The following is a 14,275-nucleotide window of genomic DNA, read 5'->3' as shown; positions in this document are numbered from 1 at the left end:
ATGAGTAGTTGGTGGATCGAACAGTGGTGTATTGAGCCAAAGGTCGTGGGTTCAAATCCTGGTCACGACACTAACTTTTACATCTCAACCAAGACTTTAGATAAAAAGAATAATTAATTGAAATAATTTTTTGTGGGAAAATGATCTCTTTAAGGGAAAAGGCGTGGCAATTGAATAAATGACTTCAGCCTGCCCATTCTTTCTTCCTACATTTTATAACAAAAGAAAAAAAATGGCTTCATTGGTCTATGTGAAGCTGGTTTTACCTGTTGTACATGTTTGGCAATCTTTATATGGTTGGTTTGTGTTATTTTCTCAAAAATGAGGACAGCTGTTACAATAACACCCAGCCCTACCGCTGAAGATTGCAAATGTTGAAACATGTTTCAAAGACAAATCCGTTTCTAGAGGTAGCCCAAGATAACCAAATACAAATAAGCTACAACTCACAGACCTCACCACAATTTTTCACAAAAACCAGAAATAAAAACATGAAATAGGATGTTTTCTCCTGTTTTGAGGATGTAAGGAATTTCACAATTTCTAATTTTAATATATTTAATACCCTAGGTTTAGGTCCTGTAATTTTTCATGCAAATGAACTGAACACAGTGAAATTTACTTCATTGATAGTTCATAGCTTTTGTGCCAAAATAAATCAATAGAATTATAAATAATACACAACTGATCTGATTTACTATAATATTCAAAGGATTTGCCTGGATAAGAGTTGTGTACTATGTAGATGTATCCATAGAAGTATAATTGAAATTGTCTCATGTTTACTTCATTTGTTATAGCTTTAAAATCTAAAAAGTATTAATCAATATGAAGTTAAATGAACATTTATTTTTTTAAATATCTATTGCAAATAATAATTTTCCATTTAATATTAATATAGTCATTTCTTGTATTGTTTATGAAAATTAAAAATTAAATCACCTTTAGAGGGTAATTTCTTAACTTATCACAATATTTATTACATTTGGAGCAGGGGAACTACTTGTTACCATTCCTAATAAGAGTATTTATAAATAAAAGATCAGAGTTAATCCTTTTCTAATTTATAGTTAACACTTACATCAAATATTAAAAATGAATGAGTTTAAAATGAAATATTCTTTATCTTAGATTATACCTCTTCTCACAGTTTTTTTAAATTTAAAATAAGATTTGTTCCTTCCTTCACACATTGCCATTGTTAAATTCCGGACAATTTTCCAAAAAGTGAATCGCCATACTCACCCCACCTCAAATCGTTTCTGTTTTCCATTACTTCAGTAACCCTAGAAATGATTTGTTCACTTCCTTTTGTTACAGGAGGGCAAACTCAATCCAATTACATGGACTTTGAAGATAATGCGTACACAAATGGGCGGCCCTCTGCCTATGGTGACTACGTGAGCGAGCGCTACCCACCGGCTCCAGTTGACAAGTTTGTTTCACCACCGATTTCTCCTCGCATGTTCCTTGATGTCCTAGCTTCTTCACGGTATTCCTTCATACAACCTTTCCTGTTTTACCATCCACCCTACATCCCTGACCGATACCTGTGACTGATAACCCCTTAAAATGCTAGTCATGCCATTTGACATTTAATATTGTTTGATACATATTACAATAGAAGTAATATTTAATTAATTTCTTAAATTTTACTAATTTTTTTACTTTTTTCCTTGATACCATTTATTTGATCTGAATACCATTAAACAAATTGATTATATGATCAAATAGTAAACTGTAATTAAATAAATAAAAGTTTTGAACCTAATTCAATTTTTTCTTTCTTTGCAGTAGGTTTATGGTAAAAGGCGTGCCAGGGCGTGAAGGTCTTGTGGCCCCTCCACCGCCACCTCCACCACCTAGAGGTGGTACCTTCCAAGATCTTGCACCAACTAATGGTGTTCCAGGAGGTGCAGGCTGTGTCCTGATGGCATATGGCCTTGACCCTAACAAAGCTAACCCTGACAAGTTGTTCAATCTTTTCTGTTTGTATGGAAATGTCATAAGGGTTAGTTGACATAAAATATTAAGTCTAACTGTATTAAAGTTGACGTACTGATGGGACTTGTGTTTTAGGTTAAGTTTTTAAAGACGAAAGAAGGATGTGCAATGGTACAAATGGGTGACAACATTTCAGTTGAAAGGTGTATAAATCATCTAAAGAATATGCCACTTTTTGGAGGCACTCTGCAATTAGGGTAGGCTTTTTTTGCTTATTTTTCCTTATATTTATTATGTTATTAACAATTTTGTTTCAACAGATATTCCAAGCAGACATTTTTGAGTCAAGTTGCACAGCCTTATAATTTGCCAGACAACAGTGTCTCTTTCAAAGATTTTGCAGCAAGTAAAAATAACCGATTCATGAACCCCAGTATGGCCAGCAAGAATCGAATCCAGGGGCCAGCAAAAATTCTTCATTTCTTCAACACCCCCCCTGATATAACAGAGGAACAATTGCTCGCTGTTATCGAAGAAAAAGAAGTAAACAAACCATCCCAGATTAAACTTTTCCCAAAGAAAGGTCGGTAGACATTTCAATGTCGCATATTTTTGTTTCATACATTTTCTTTGTTCAAGCAGATAGAAGTTCTTCTGGGTTAATGGAATTTGACAATCTCGAAGATGCTGTAAACTGTCTCGTCAATTGCAATCACGTTCCAATTAAAAACCCAGGTAAATCTATTTTCAATTTTTGTTCAAGTGACATTCATTGCTTTCTTTAACATAAACAACATACCGAATGATGTATAAAAGCATGGCTTAAAGAAAGAAAATAAAGGAATGAATGAAACAAAGGAAGCTATTGACCACATTTGACATACGTGCATTTCAAAATTTAAAAAACTGGAAAATTTGAAATTTTTTTTTTAAAGGTGTAAATATAATGTAGCATTGGGCATAATATTGTCACAAAATATTTAAAATTTTACTGAAAAAAACTAAATATATTTATGTATCTGTATGTTTTTAGTTTAGTTTTAGTTAACCAAAGTGATTATATTTAAATTGATTTATAATTTTTATGTAAAGTGTGTGAGATGAATATTTGCCAAAAAGAGGGAAATTTGAAAAATTTGTAGGTTGAGATGAGTTGGTGCCTCGGGGGACTGAAAGCACAATCGCTCAAGTGGTTAAAGCAGCTGCGTATTGAGCTGAAAGTCATGGGTTCGAGTCCCTCTGTAGTCACTAATTTTTCACCTCAACCACGCTTTACATAAAATTTGTAAATTATATTTATGTATGTTTGTATCTATTTTTTGCTTTGTTTTTGCAGAGAGCAAATTTCCTTATATGATGAAGTTGTGCTTCTCTTCATCTCGCACGATACGGTCACCACCAAACGGGTCAGGAATGAAAGATGAAGCACAGCAGTAGGAGCTTAATGGGAAACTCCTTCTGCACTAGCAGTTCTCAGTTTATGTCAATTACTATTCATATAAGAGTCTTAAGTGAATTGCAAAAAAAATTACCAAAAAAAAACTATAAGTACCAAACCCTTCTTATAATAATTGATTTAAAAAAATGAATACAATTGAAGTATACTTAAAAATACAAAATTTAAAAACGTTTGAAACAATTATTTCTTGCAAAAATCTATTATATAATAGTTTTAAAAAAATAGTCAAATATGAAATCCGTGAACTGAGCAATCTATCATATATTTATTCTCAAAGTTTACTACCTAACTTTTTTCTTTTATTCTTTTCATTTCTGTTTTTCTTTTTTTCTTGTTTAAATATGTAAAGAGTACATATTGCACAATTGATTTGTGCACTAAAAAAAACATACCTCCAAGCAATTTAATTGAAATAAAAGATATTTAATATTTTATGAAATCTATTGTAAAGTTAACTAGTGGAAAGCGACAATTGACTTTACCCTATTATGTTATTTTGCACTTTCTTTTCATTCATTAAAAGACACAATACATTCATATATATTATTTATTAAAATTTTAAATTAATGAAATAATGTATTTAAATATGAAGTACATTGTTGAAGTTTTTAATTAGTAGACTTTAGTGTTTAATTTTTTAGTTATGATTTGTTTAGTGCTTTGTTTTGTAATATATGGGTTTTTTTAATGTTTGTATTATATTATTCAAACATGATTTGTATACAAAACTATTCGCGTATTTAAAAATGTGTAATACTTAACCAAGTAGTCCGAGCCAATCTAAAACCCAAATATTGCTTAGTATGTACACTTCTTTGTGATGTGGCTTCATCAATAAGTAAATCACATATAACAATATTGGAACATAACACTGCTTCAAAGAGTTAGATTATGAAAATAAGTAGCAGCGTCTGTGTCGTGTGTTTAATTTATTTTTCCAAATTGGTCTAATAGTTAGAAAATCATTTTAAAAAACTCTAATTTTTAAATATTTAATATTTTGAAAAAAATAGGTTTAGGTAGAATTAGTGATGTGTTGATTAAAATAAATAATAGTAGATGACCATGTTTAAGATGCCAAAATAATATTGGATATTATTATTGTTGTATTAATAAAACCTTCTAGTAGAAAAACAACAGAAAGTTAATATAATTTTTGTTTCAATTAAGGGTTTTTAATTTGTATTCACTTTAATTATTAAATTGTAGATTATACTTGTGATTCAATTTGTTGTATGTAGAGTGTAAAATGCTATTTGTGGTTCAAATCATTTTAAGAAAGTTAGAAGAAAAAACAAGCAGAAATAGTAAATTGTATTTTAATTAAATGTGGAATGCTAGCACAAATATTTTAAATTTTAGAACAAACACTTATATTGTACACGTACATTTAATTTACATGTAAAACACTAAATAAAACGTACTATACATAGAAAATGGAACAAAAATACCTTACCCAAAAAACAACTTTAACATAAAAATAATCAAGAGCAAACATAATGCACAACAAAATGCAGGTATGTTGTTACAACATAATTCCACTACACATTCCTGTTTTTATTTATTTATTTTATTTTATATTTTTAGTTAATATTTATCACAGATTTTTAGACATTTTTTTATTTTATTTCTCATACAATGTTGAAAAACACCATTTTATTTTCATTTATATATTTATTTATTTTTGGTGTGTTTAATACATCATTAAAATATATCATTGGGACCAATAAAATTTAGTTTTCACTACTGGTTTAACAAGAATATACTATTTAAAACAAATTACATAACCATATTTTATTAATAAAACAGATTTTTGGACAAAAATAAACAAACCATTTTTATAACGCATCTTGCTATCTTGCAGTAATATCATTGAAAACTTTCCTGTTCAAATGAAAGTTGAGGACGGTTTTTTTAATTGTTAATCAATTTTATTGATTTTTTTTTAACGAATAACCAACAGTACAGCAATTTAAATTGTCAGTTTGGGACCAGACCTCTTATTTAATTTTTTTTTAATTAGCAAAAATTATTGGGAAATGATTGCATATGTGGAAAAATGTTCAACTTAAATGTTTAGGGTTTTTTTTTTACTTTAATCAATAATTCATTCTGAGACTGTTTCCTTAAAAATTAAATTTGTAAAAGCTCTTTTCTGGCAATTCTATATAAATGCAAATTTATTGTGTAACAAGTGTAGGTATTAATTACTTAAAATTTTACAAAACAATTATTTTATATTTTTTCTTTCTTGGGATGGCTAAGAAGTTCCTGGATTTTTTGTAATCTTAAGGTATTCACAAAAAAAAAAAAAAAAAAAAAAACGAATTTTTATTTGTAGTCTGTATAAGAAACTTCAATTAAAAAAATGACGAATTAAGTTTTTTCTTCACATGAGTATTTAACATTGACAAAAGACTGTAAAATAACCATCATAATTAAAAAGCGGTCTGTGAAAATTTCCCGTGCTACCAATTAATTGAACATCCTTAAATTTGTTATTTGTGTAACTTTCAAAATGGTCCTTTTTACCTGAGTGATTCATTCATACATTCTAAGAAAATTGGGGAGGAGTAAAAATTTGTGTTTAGAAGGTACATAAATGAATTTATAGACCTCTGATGAATTCATGTGTACAGGTATTTTTTTAATTGTAAATACTGCTTTTATTTTGGTAATTAATTTTTCGTATATAAATAAAGCCAAGAGTAATGTATTGTTCAGAAATTTTACCACGTGTATATTCGTACATGTGTTTAGTCAATGGTTTTAGGTGCACTTCATAGGTAAAAATAATTATAGATAAGTGTTTCATAATAAAAGTCAATTACTTACTAGCTAGGTATTATTTGTGATTGTATTATATGATCTATTCTTTTTAACAGTAATGGTAGTTATGCGAGGAGTTGTTTTAAAAAATGTTATATAGCTCTGTATAGGCCTAGATTGTCTTCAAAAATAATTTTTTATTAATTTTTTTTTTCTTAAAAGAGAATTTAGAACAGTGATATCTGAAATATTTATGAAATGGTGTTAATTATGAAATAAAATGATTTTAAAAGAAAAGAAAATTTGGGTTTAGCGTTTCGTATATATGTAATATTACCCCACTTCCAAAAATCGTAAAAACTATTTTTTTTTTTTTTTTGCTTAAAATACAATAACAAATCAACCATTCATATAATAAGTGAATGAGGGTGACATTTTTCTGGTATATGTACCATTATTATTGATATTGTACCTATGATGCGAGAGGTGAGTGAGGGGCTGCAAGTCCTGCCTATTTAAACTTCATATTTTCCATTCTTTCCTTTCTTATTACTTTAGGTTTTCACCCTAAAGGGTTGTCATCCCCAATGTGCTGACCCTAGGGTCTTCTTCAGGAGAGTTAACCTACCCCATTGTGTCTTGGTCGATAGTATCCCCCTTAAACCAGATGCCCAGGAGAACATCACTTTCAAACTAATGGGAGCTATTGACAGCTAGGTCATTTCAGCCCCCAAATGCGAAATATAATGTAGTCTAAAATTAATGAATATTTATAATACAGTTGCACAAATACATTCACACCTACATATGAATATCAAACTCATTTTGATTAGCTGGTGGAGTACTCATTATTCTTCCACCAATATTAATCTAATCTAAATTAGGGTCGATGGGGTACTTTTTATAAATATTAAATCATCCACTCTGAACGTTCATACTGCTCAGGGCGATGGTAATGTTAATTTCAACAACACTCCTTTCCACTCACACTAAAATACATGCACTCAAACAGTACACATAAAACAATGCAATAAAAAAAAAAACCTCCAAAAAGTGGAACAGGGCATCCAAAAACTCGCTACTGTGGCCCCCAATCCACCCCTAAATTTAATAAAAATAATTTAAGTCAATTTGAGAAGGTAGGTAATAGCAACATAATATACTTTCTGTTTTACATTTCAGAATCCTGTGACATAATCATGTAATTTTTACCTTAAAATATATACATATAAAATAAAAAAAGCCTAAAATTGGCAGCATGTTACATAATTGCCTTAAACAGGCAGAATATTATCAGGATAATAAGGGAAATCCAGAATCAGAGCATGTTATGAAAGTATTATTTTCTAGGCAGAACTTAACGGTATGCAAGCAAATCAGCATTATAGTAGCATACCAAAGGATGATGGATGGATAAATTTAAAAAATTGTCATCAATAAATTAAAGAAAGTGTTAGAGTAAAACAGGTTTTTATCATTTATTCGCAGTTGAGTAAAATTCATCTCACAGAGGCGGTTTTCCTGTTTGTGAGTTTGACAGGCCAGAATATTATTTTTCAACACTGTTAAAAAAAATTATTTTGGGATAATTGATCATTTCAACTGTTAATGTTGGGTTGTTTTCCAGGCTAAAAACATTTATTTTGTAAATGCACAAACATCAAGTTTTTATTTCTTTATTTATTTGCTATAAAGAAAACAAAATTACTATGTATTTGTATATATTTGTATGAAAAGGAGAAAAATCCATAAAGTATGATATAATTATCATAAAAACAATTCCATGATACTTGATATAAAAATATGACATGTAAAATCCTATTTAATCATGGTTTATTAATATTTTCTCTTCCATGATATAGTCTGAAAAAAATTGAACAGTTTAGAATAATAAAAAATATTTTTTGAAAAATATCCATCTTTTTTAATAGCTTGAGAAATTATATTATTTTGGGTGGGGTGTCTTTCGTATGTATTCTTTCCCCGATGGCACATGTACTGTAAAGTATCCAGCTGGAAACAGCTCAGAAGCCTTCTCGTTTGAGAGTGTCGGAAGCACCATACAAGCATCTCCTTGCTGCAAGAAAGATTATCATTCGAATAAACAACAACGCACTGGTTTATAAAAACGTTTTACCTTCCAATCAGCGGGCGTCGCCACAAGTTTCTCATCGGTTAATTGAAGAGAATCAACCACTCTGAGAATCTCCCTAAACCAGGCATACAAATATAATATGCACAAATAAATTTAACAAAATTACAAATAATTACGTAAAATTTCTCCCTGTTGTAGCCGGGTACAAAATTGAGAGCCTTAATTTCTTTTTAGGGTCAATTACAAAAACAGCCCTACACGTGACTGGTAATCCTTCCTTATTTTTCTCTTCAGGGTCGATCATGCCAAGTTGTACGGCAAGTGACCTCGATTCATCAGCAACAATGGGATACGGGAATTTGCCAACATTCAGTTTTGAATAGCTCTTGATATCCTTTTAAAGGAAGAAAATTAGTTTCACCATGAAAATCAATCACAATATATTCAATTAATTATGCACGATTTTTTGAAATGAAAAAATTGTGTCACAGACGGAATTTGAACCATTATCTTTGGATCAATATCCGATGCTTTAACAATTGAGCTACCGTGACCTTGCTTGTCCGTGACTATCTCACTTCAATATCCCATTTTTATTCCAATTATAATTGTTCCGAAGATAATGGGTTCAAATTGTGCTTTCAGACACAAATTTTCATTTCAAAAAATTGTGTATAATTAACTGAATATATAAAATAAAATGATATTCAACAAAAATTGGTACAATCTCAATATATTTATACCTCGATCCACTTAAGGACATCCTCCACAGGATCACACGAGCAGCCCATCACTTTGACGTTTCTCTTTTCAAACTCTGGTAAAAGTTCTGCAACTCGACCCAGCTCAGTTGTGCATACAGGTGTAAAAGCATTTGGGTGTGAAAAGAAAATGCACCACCTTTTTCGCAAAAAAAAAAAAAATATATATTTTCAGATATGAAATTAGATGATTATGGCATAGGAAGCCAAAAGGAATAAATAAGTGTCATCTTTAATGTATTTACCTGTCAAAAAAAAAAAACCTAATAAAAATAATATAATACAAATAATCCACAATGGTACTCCAAATGAAGTATGTACAAAAAAAAATTTACTTTGATAACCTACATATTCAATTCTGTTCTTCCTACAGCATGGAAGCACTCATATATCCGAATGGTGCCGAAATCAAAAAACCAACATGTTGTATCGTCATATTGACCAATAAATCTACTACCCATTTTGGGTAAAATTTTAGATAGTCTCCCATTGAAAAGAATTCTTACAATTCTAAATTCTCAAAATATAATCCCGGACAATCAATTTGGTCATTGTGTGCAAGAAATTATTCCTCCTCCCTTGAGATGGGACAGTACTGTTCTGGGTCTTTTATGACATAAGCCAAGTTTTTGATCATGTTTGGCAACTGGGCTTGCCGTTCATGCTCAAAGCTTCCAACCACCAGGGTAGCGTTCTGGCCCCCACACTTTACAGCTGATATCCCATTACATCCCCAAACCACCACATTTACATTTGCAGATGATACAGCAATTCTCTCTAACAACGCTGATCTGCCATTTCCACCCGAAACCTCCCACAACACCTCGCAATACTAGAGTCTTGGTGTAAAAATAAAATAAAATTTAACACAGACAAATCCATCCACATCACCTTTACTCTCTGTGTAAAGATCTCCGTTCCATTCTACTTAAATAAAATTCCCCTTCCAACTGCAGATAAGGTGCAGTAACCGTGGACTATACATCAACAAACACCTAGCATGGAATCCTCACACACGATTGAAACGTAAGGAGGTTTTGACATGATACATGACATGACTTCTTAACAAACTTTCTAATTTACCTTTCAAAAGTAAAAAGCTGGTCAACAAAGGGGTTCAACCAAACATCTAATTACTAATTAATTCTACAAAAATTACTAGATGGTCTAGTATGTCTCTATTTTATGTGTAGAACGTAACTACATTATTTAGGATTTAAATATTCCTTTCATTCAAGATCCATTCCAGTTACAGAAAATTTCACAAAACACTACCAACCACCGTAAATCACCACATCAGAAACCTTGCATCCTGGCAAATCCGTCAAATACCACTTACCCACTGAAGAGACAGCTGTGAGAGCTAGGATGTGATGGTGATGATAGTGAAAGTGGTAATGACACATGTATTAATTAAACAGACGACATTTTAGTATCATTAAAGTAATACAAATTTTCTCCACTCTTGTTTTTAATTTTTTATGTTTCCTTCTCATTGTTACCTATTTGAAGGTAGTCGCAATGTATTATAAATTGGGGGGGGGGACTCATAAAACACTACATCTAACTGTACTAAAATTTGGTGATGTAAACTTTATAATATAATTTCAATTAATTTTTTTTTTATCTGAGATGGAAAAGTTATTGTCACAACCCATGACCTTCAGCACAATTCTCCGCTATTCTAACCACTTGAGCTATTGTGACTGTGATCCACTAGGACACCAAATCCCCATCTTCGCTAACAGTTGTTAGAGTAAGTGAAGTCTATGCAATTGGAGAGGGCAAAACTCAGAGGAGTGGTGGGACTACTAACCGGTCACTGGTATCTGAGAAAACATCTACACAACATGGGTATATACAGCGATGACCCCATTTGCAGATTATGTAATGAGGAGGAGGAAACAGCCACTCATATCATCTTCGAATGCGAAGCAACAGCTCAATGGAGGTTTAACCTAACGTACGAAAAAGACTCAGGGAACCAAATTGCAGCAATAACAGTCAATGACCTGATACTTCTGAGAAGAAGGATTGAGTCTATTGACTAAACTAGGGAACTGGGAAGGTACAATAAGCCAGAAGGCTGCAGTGCCTGGGGAACACAAGCCCCGCTTCCCGGCACCCCTTCCACCATACCATACCATACCAAGTGAAGTCTAAGTGGTTAGAGCAGCAGCATGTTGAGCCAAAGGTTCACTAACATTTTCATCTCAGATAAACAAAAAATTAAGTAAAATAATTAATATAGTCAATTATAACACCGAAAAAACATGTATGGATTGTAATATAATATTGTTTTAAACCATTGAGATGGGATTTTGTCTGCCTTCCCCCTTTAAATTGTCAGCTACTCCATTTAGAGCCCCAGGAAGTTCAATTGCTTGAATGAACATATCCCCCATTTTTTTTCTCTCCCAGAGAGAGATAAACAAAGCGTATTCACAAAGTTAATTACACTTTTTATAGGAAGTTCAATTATTATAACGATTAAATGTATAGTTTTATAATTGCTTTCATTATCATTACTGTTTACACCAGAAAAGAATGTAAATGTTTGAAAAAGAATTATTTTATTTGGCTCAATACACCGCTGCTTGAACCACTTGAGCTATTTTGACGAAGACCTTAGGTAACAATTACAATTTATTTAAATAATTAATTCAGTCAATTGTGACTACTAAATATGGATTTTTAAATTATTATTAACAAGAAAAATTACATTAATAATATTATGCTTTATTTAATTTTTTTTTTTAAATCGAATTTATATAAAGATAGCTATACACAAAGTATATACAGCTTGAATATCCATCAGCGAAATTATTCCTCATACAGAACCAAAGAGCACACTAGGTGCGATTAACTTGGAACGTGAGGGTGGGCTATGTCCTACGACAGACCACAAATAATGCACATGTATACTTATGTATAGATTTCATAATTTAAAAGAGCATAAAAACCAAATGAACTTTTTAATGCAATATGAAATAATTTTAGTTGTCAGTTATTACAGTCCGAATTGTCCTTCCAGACATGGTTCCAAAAATAAAACGAAGCCGGGCAGGTGTCCATGAAATCGATTTTTTGATTAAAAATATACAACCGGCAATAAAATAAAAGGACGCAAAGCAAATCTAGTAATAAACAAGTGGTTAAATGGCAAAATCGTAATTGTGCATAAATACGAATAAAATGTTTGCTTACGAATTTCCAAGCCAATTATGGAATTGTACAGGACCTTCAGTGGTTTGAGCTTCAAAATTGGGAAATTCGTCTCCTAGATTCACCATTTTACCTTATCAAAAAAGAAAATCAAATTTAACAACGTAAATATGAAACTTATATCGAGAATTTCTTGTTTGGAGACAGACGTACTTCCTCAACAGTGACCTGAGTTGAATGTGAAATATTTATCAATTTATACTTAGGTATGTATGTTATGATCAACAGATAAGAGATAAGTGTGTGTGAAGGTGAACTCTGTTTTTATCGTCCAGTTTTGTTAAAGCTTACATAACGCTATTATGGCTATCGATACAAGATAAATCGAAATATTCTAAACAAGCAACTATTTTGAATTGATTCTTCTAAATTTTGCGTATGCCTTACACATATATGTATTATCAGGTATCAGCAGAGCTTATACCTCTTTTTCGTTTTTCCGTGAATCAACTGAGTATCAAATTTAACAATTTATAAGTAATTTACTTCTCAAAACGAATCGATCCTTTATCAGCACAGTTTAAAACTTTTAACAATCGAACAAATCAAAATTTGGCCGAAAGCCGGTGCTGACAAGTGACAACTGTTGACACAACGACGGGAGGTCAATCATACTTGGATATAAGGTTCGGTGGTAAGACGCCGCAGTAACCTCGTTGGTTAATCTTGTGCCAGTGGCCATAGAAAATACATTAATGGGCAAAATCTAACGCAACACCCTTAAATTTAAATGTATTTTAGGTTTATTCATATTTTTCATATCAAAAGTTGTACCACTGTACCATTGAACATCATGAATTAAGTCCGTTAAACACCTTTGCATTCCTTGGAGAAGAGTGCTGGTAAAATCCTGAGGAATTATTTCCCAATTATAAAGAACACCCGTTTCCAACTCTTCTAGAATGTTAGGACCTGGGTTTCGACGTCGTACTCGTCGATTAACTTGGTTCCCAAATGGTTCGATTTAGTTCAAATCTGGACTTCGAGCTGGCCACACCAAGCACTCAATTCCCACCTCGTTCAGGTAGTCCTCCACAATGGTTGTAGCTCTATGGACCCTTGCATTATCCTGCATTAGAACAATTTCTCACCGATGGGGAGGCAAATGGCACTACATGTTGTTCGATTATGTCCTGTTCGTAAGTCTGTTAGAGATCTCCCTCGCACAACAACCAATTCGGTGCCAAAGGAAATGCCACCCCAGAACATCAACGACCCACCTTGGAATGACCTGAGGATCCATCCAGCTTGGAGCGTATTTTTCTCCTGAGTGTCTCCATAGAAAATTACCCCTATCTGAAGATTTGAGGCCAAATTTCACCTCATCTGTAAAGAGAACTCGTCCTCAATTTTCTAATGTCCAATTCTCCTGTTCCCGTGCGAACTGAAGCCTGGCCATTTTCTGAGTTGTGGTAAGAGGGTGCCGGTCCCTGAAGTTATTTTCATTGAGCCTTCTTCTTACAGACTTAAGGGAAATAGAAACATTTCGGACCAAATTTCTTTCTCATTTCCTGTGATGCTGCGGTTTCGTAGAACCTGATGACAGCAAATCGTATTTCCAGTCTGTAGATCTAGGTGGACCCTATCCTTGCCTTCCGTCCTATTGTAGGATGATTTGCACTCAGTCTCCTGGCGACTTCGTCCTCCTCATCCTCTTCCTCTAATTATGCTATGACCCTGACATTTTCATATTCACTCAAATGCCTTAATGGAACAATTGAAAAAAGTTTAAGAATAAGAATATCAAATTAAAACGAAGGTAAAAGCGATCTTTAGGCGTAGCAGAATGGAAGGGCTTCTTTTTGTGCAATTGGGATTAATCAGCTGACATCTCGGACCTCGAAATTCACTTAATTACCCCTGCATTAAGCAGACTATGCTCCGGGGTGTTAAAACAAAGGAAATAATAACATAAATTAAACCTTCTCACACCTTTATTGGAAATAACTAATAATAATAATACATATAATGCTTTAAAGACTTTCCCCGAAGAACAAAATTTATACAATCTCAACGGACTTA

At 32.1% G+C, this 14,275-nt stretch overlaps 2 protein-coding genes across 15 annotated transcripts in view; one reads left to right on the top strand and one right to left on the bottom strand.

Annotated features, from left to right (window-relative positions):
- Positions 1–3,571, top strand: part of LOC106668733 (heterogeneous nuclear ribonucleoprotein L) — a 74,397-nt gene extending 70,826 nt beyond the window's left edge. For 7 of the 14 annotated variants that reach the window (XM_014397735.2, XM_014397730.2, XM_014397727.2 and 4 more), the window contains 6 exons: positions 1,321–1,492; positions 1,795–2,011; positions 2,080–2,201; positions 2,265–2,527; positions 2,587–2,679; positions 3,281–3,414. In XM_014397735.2, the coding sequence (XP_014253221.1) occupies positions 1,321–1,492; positions 1,795–2,011; positions 2,080–2,201; positions 2,265–2,527; positions 2,587–2,679; positions 3,281–3,381 (968 nt within the window). In that variant the 3' untranslated portion in view covers positions 3,382–3,414. Of the gene's footprint in view, positions 1–1,320; positions 1,493–1,794; positions 2,012–2,079; positions 2,202–2,264; positions 2,528–2,586; positions 2,680–3,280 lie in introns of all 14 variants that reach the window. The other 7 variants (XM_014397732.2, XM_014397729.2, XM_014397726.2 and 4 more) reach the window with 3 other exon arrangements.
- A 4,381-nt stretch (positions 3,572–7,952) lies between these two features.
- Positions 7,953–12,537, bottom strand: LOC106668844 (peroxiredoxin-6). Its single transcript, XM_014397983.2, has 6 exons — positions 12,407–12,537; positions 12,236–12,326; positions 9,011–9,167; positions 8,444–8,661; positions 8,310–8,382; positions 7,953–8,249 (listed from the first exon to the last, which is right to left on the bottom strand). The coding sequence occupies exons 2-6, from the start codon at positions 12,319–12,321 to the stop codon at positions 8,118–8,120; spliced, it is 666 nt and encodes a 221-aa protein (XP_014253469.1). The 5' UTR covers positions 12,322–12,326; positions 12,407–12,537; the 3' UTR covers positions 7,953–8,117.
- Between the last annotated feature and the right edge of the window lie 1,738 nt (positions 12,538–14,275).

Source organism: Cimex lectularius, unplaced genomic scaffold, assembly GCF_000648675.2.
Source record: "Cimex lectularius strain Harlan isolate CLEC.00 unplaced genomic scaffold, Clec_2.1 scaffold25, whole genome shotgun sequence".
Taxonomy (NCBI): domain Eukaryota; kingdom Metazoa; phylum Arthropoda; class Insecta; order Hemiptera; family Cimicidae; genus Cimex; species Cimex lectularius.
The sequence above is the reverse complement of the archived record's forward strand: the minus strand, read 5'-3'. Positions and strand labels throughout refer to the sequence as shown.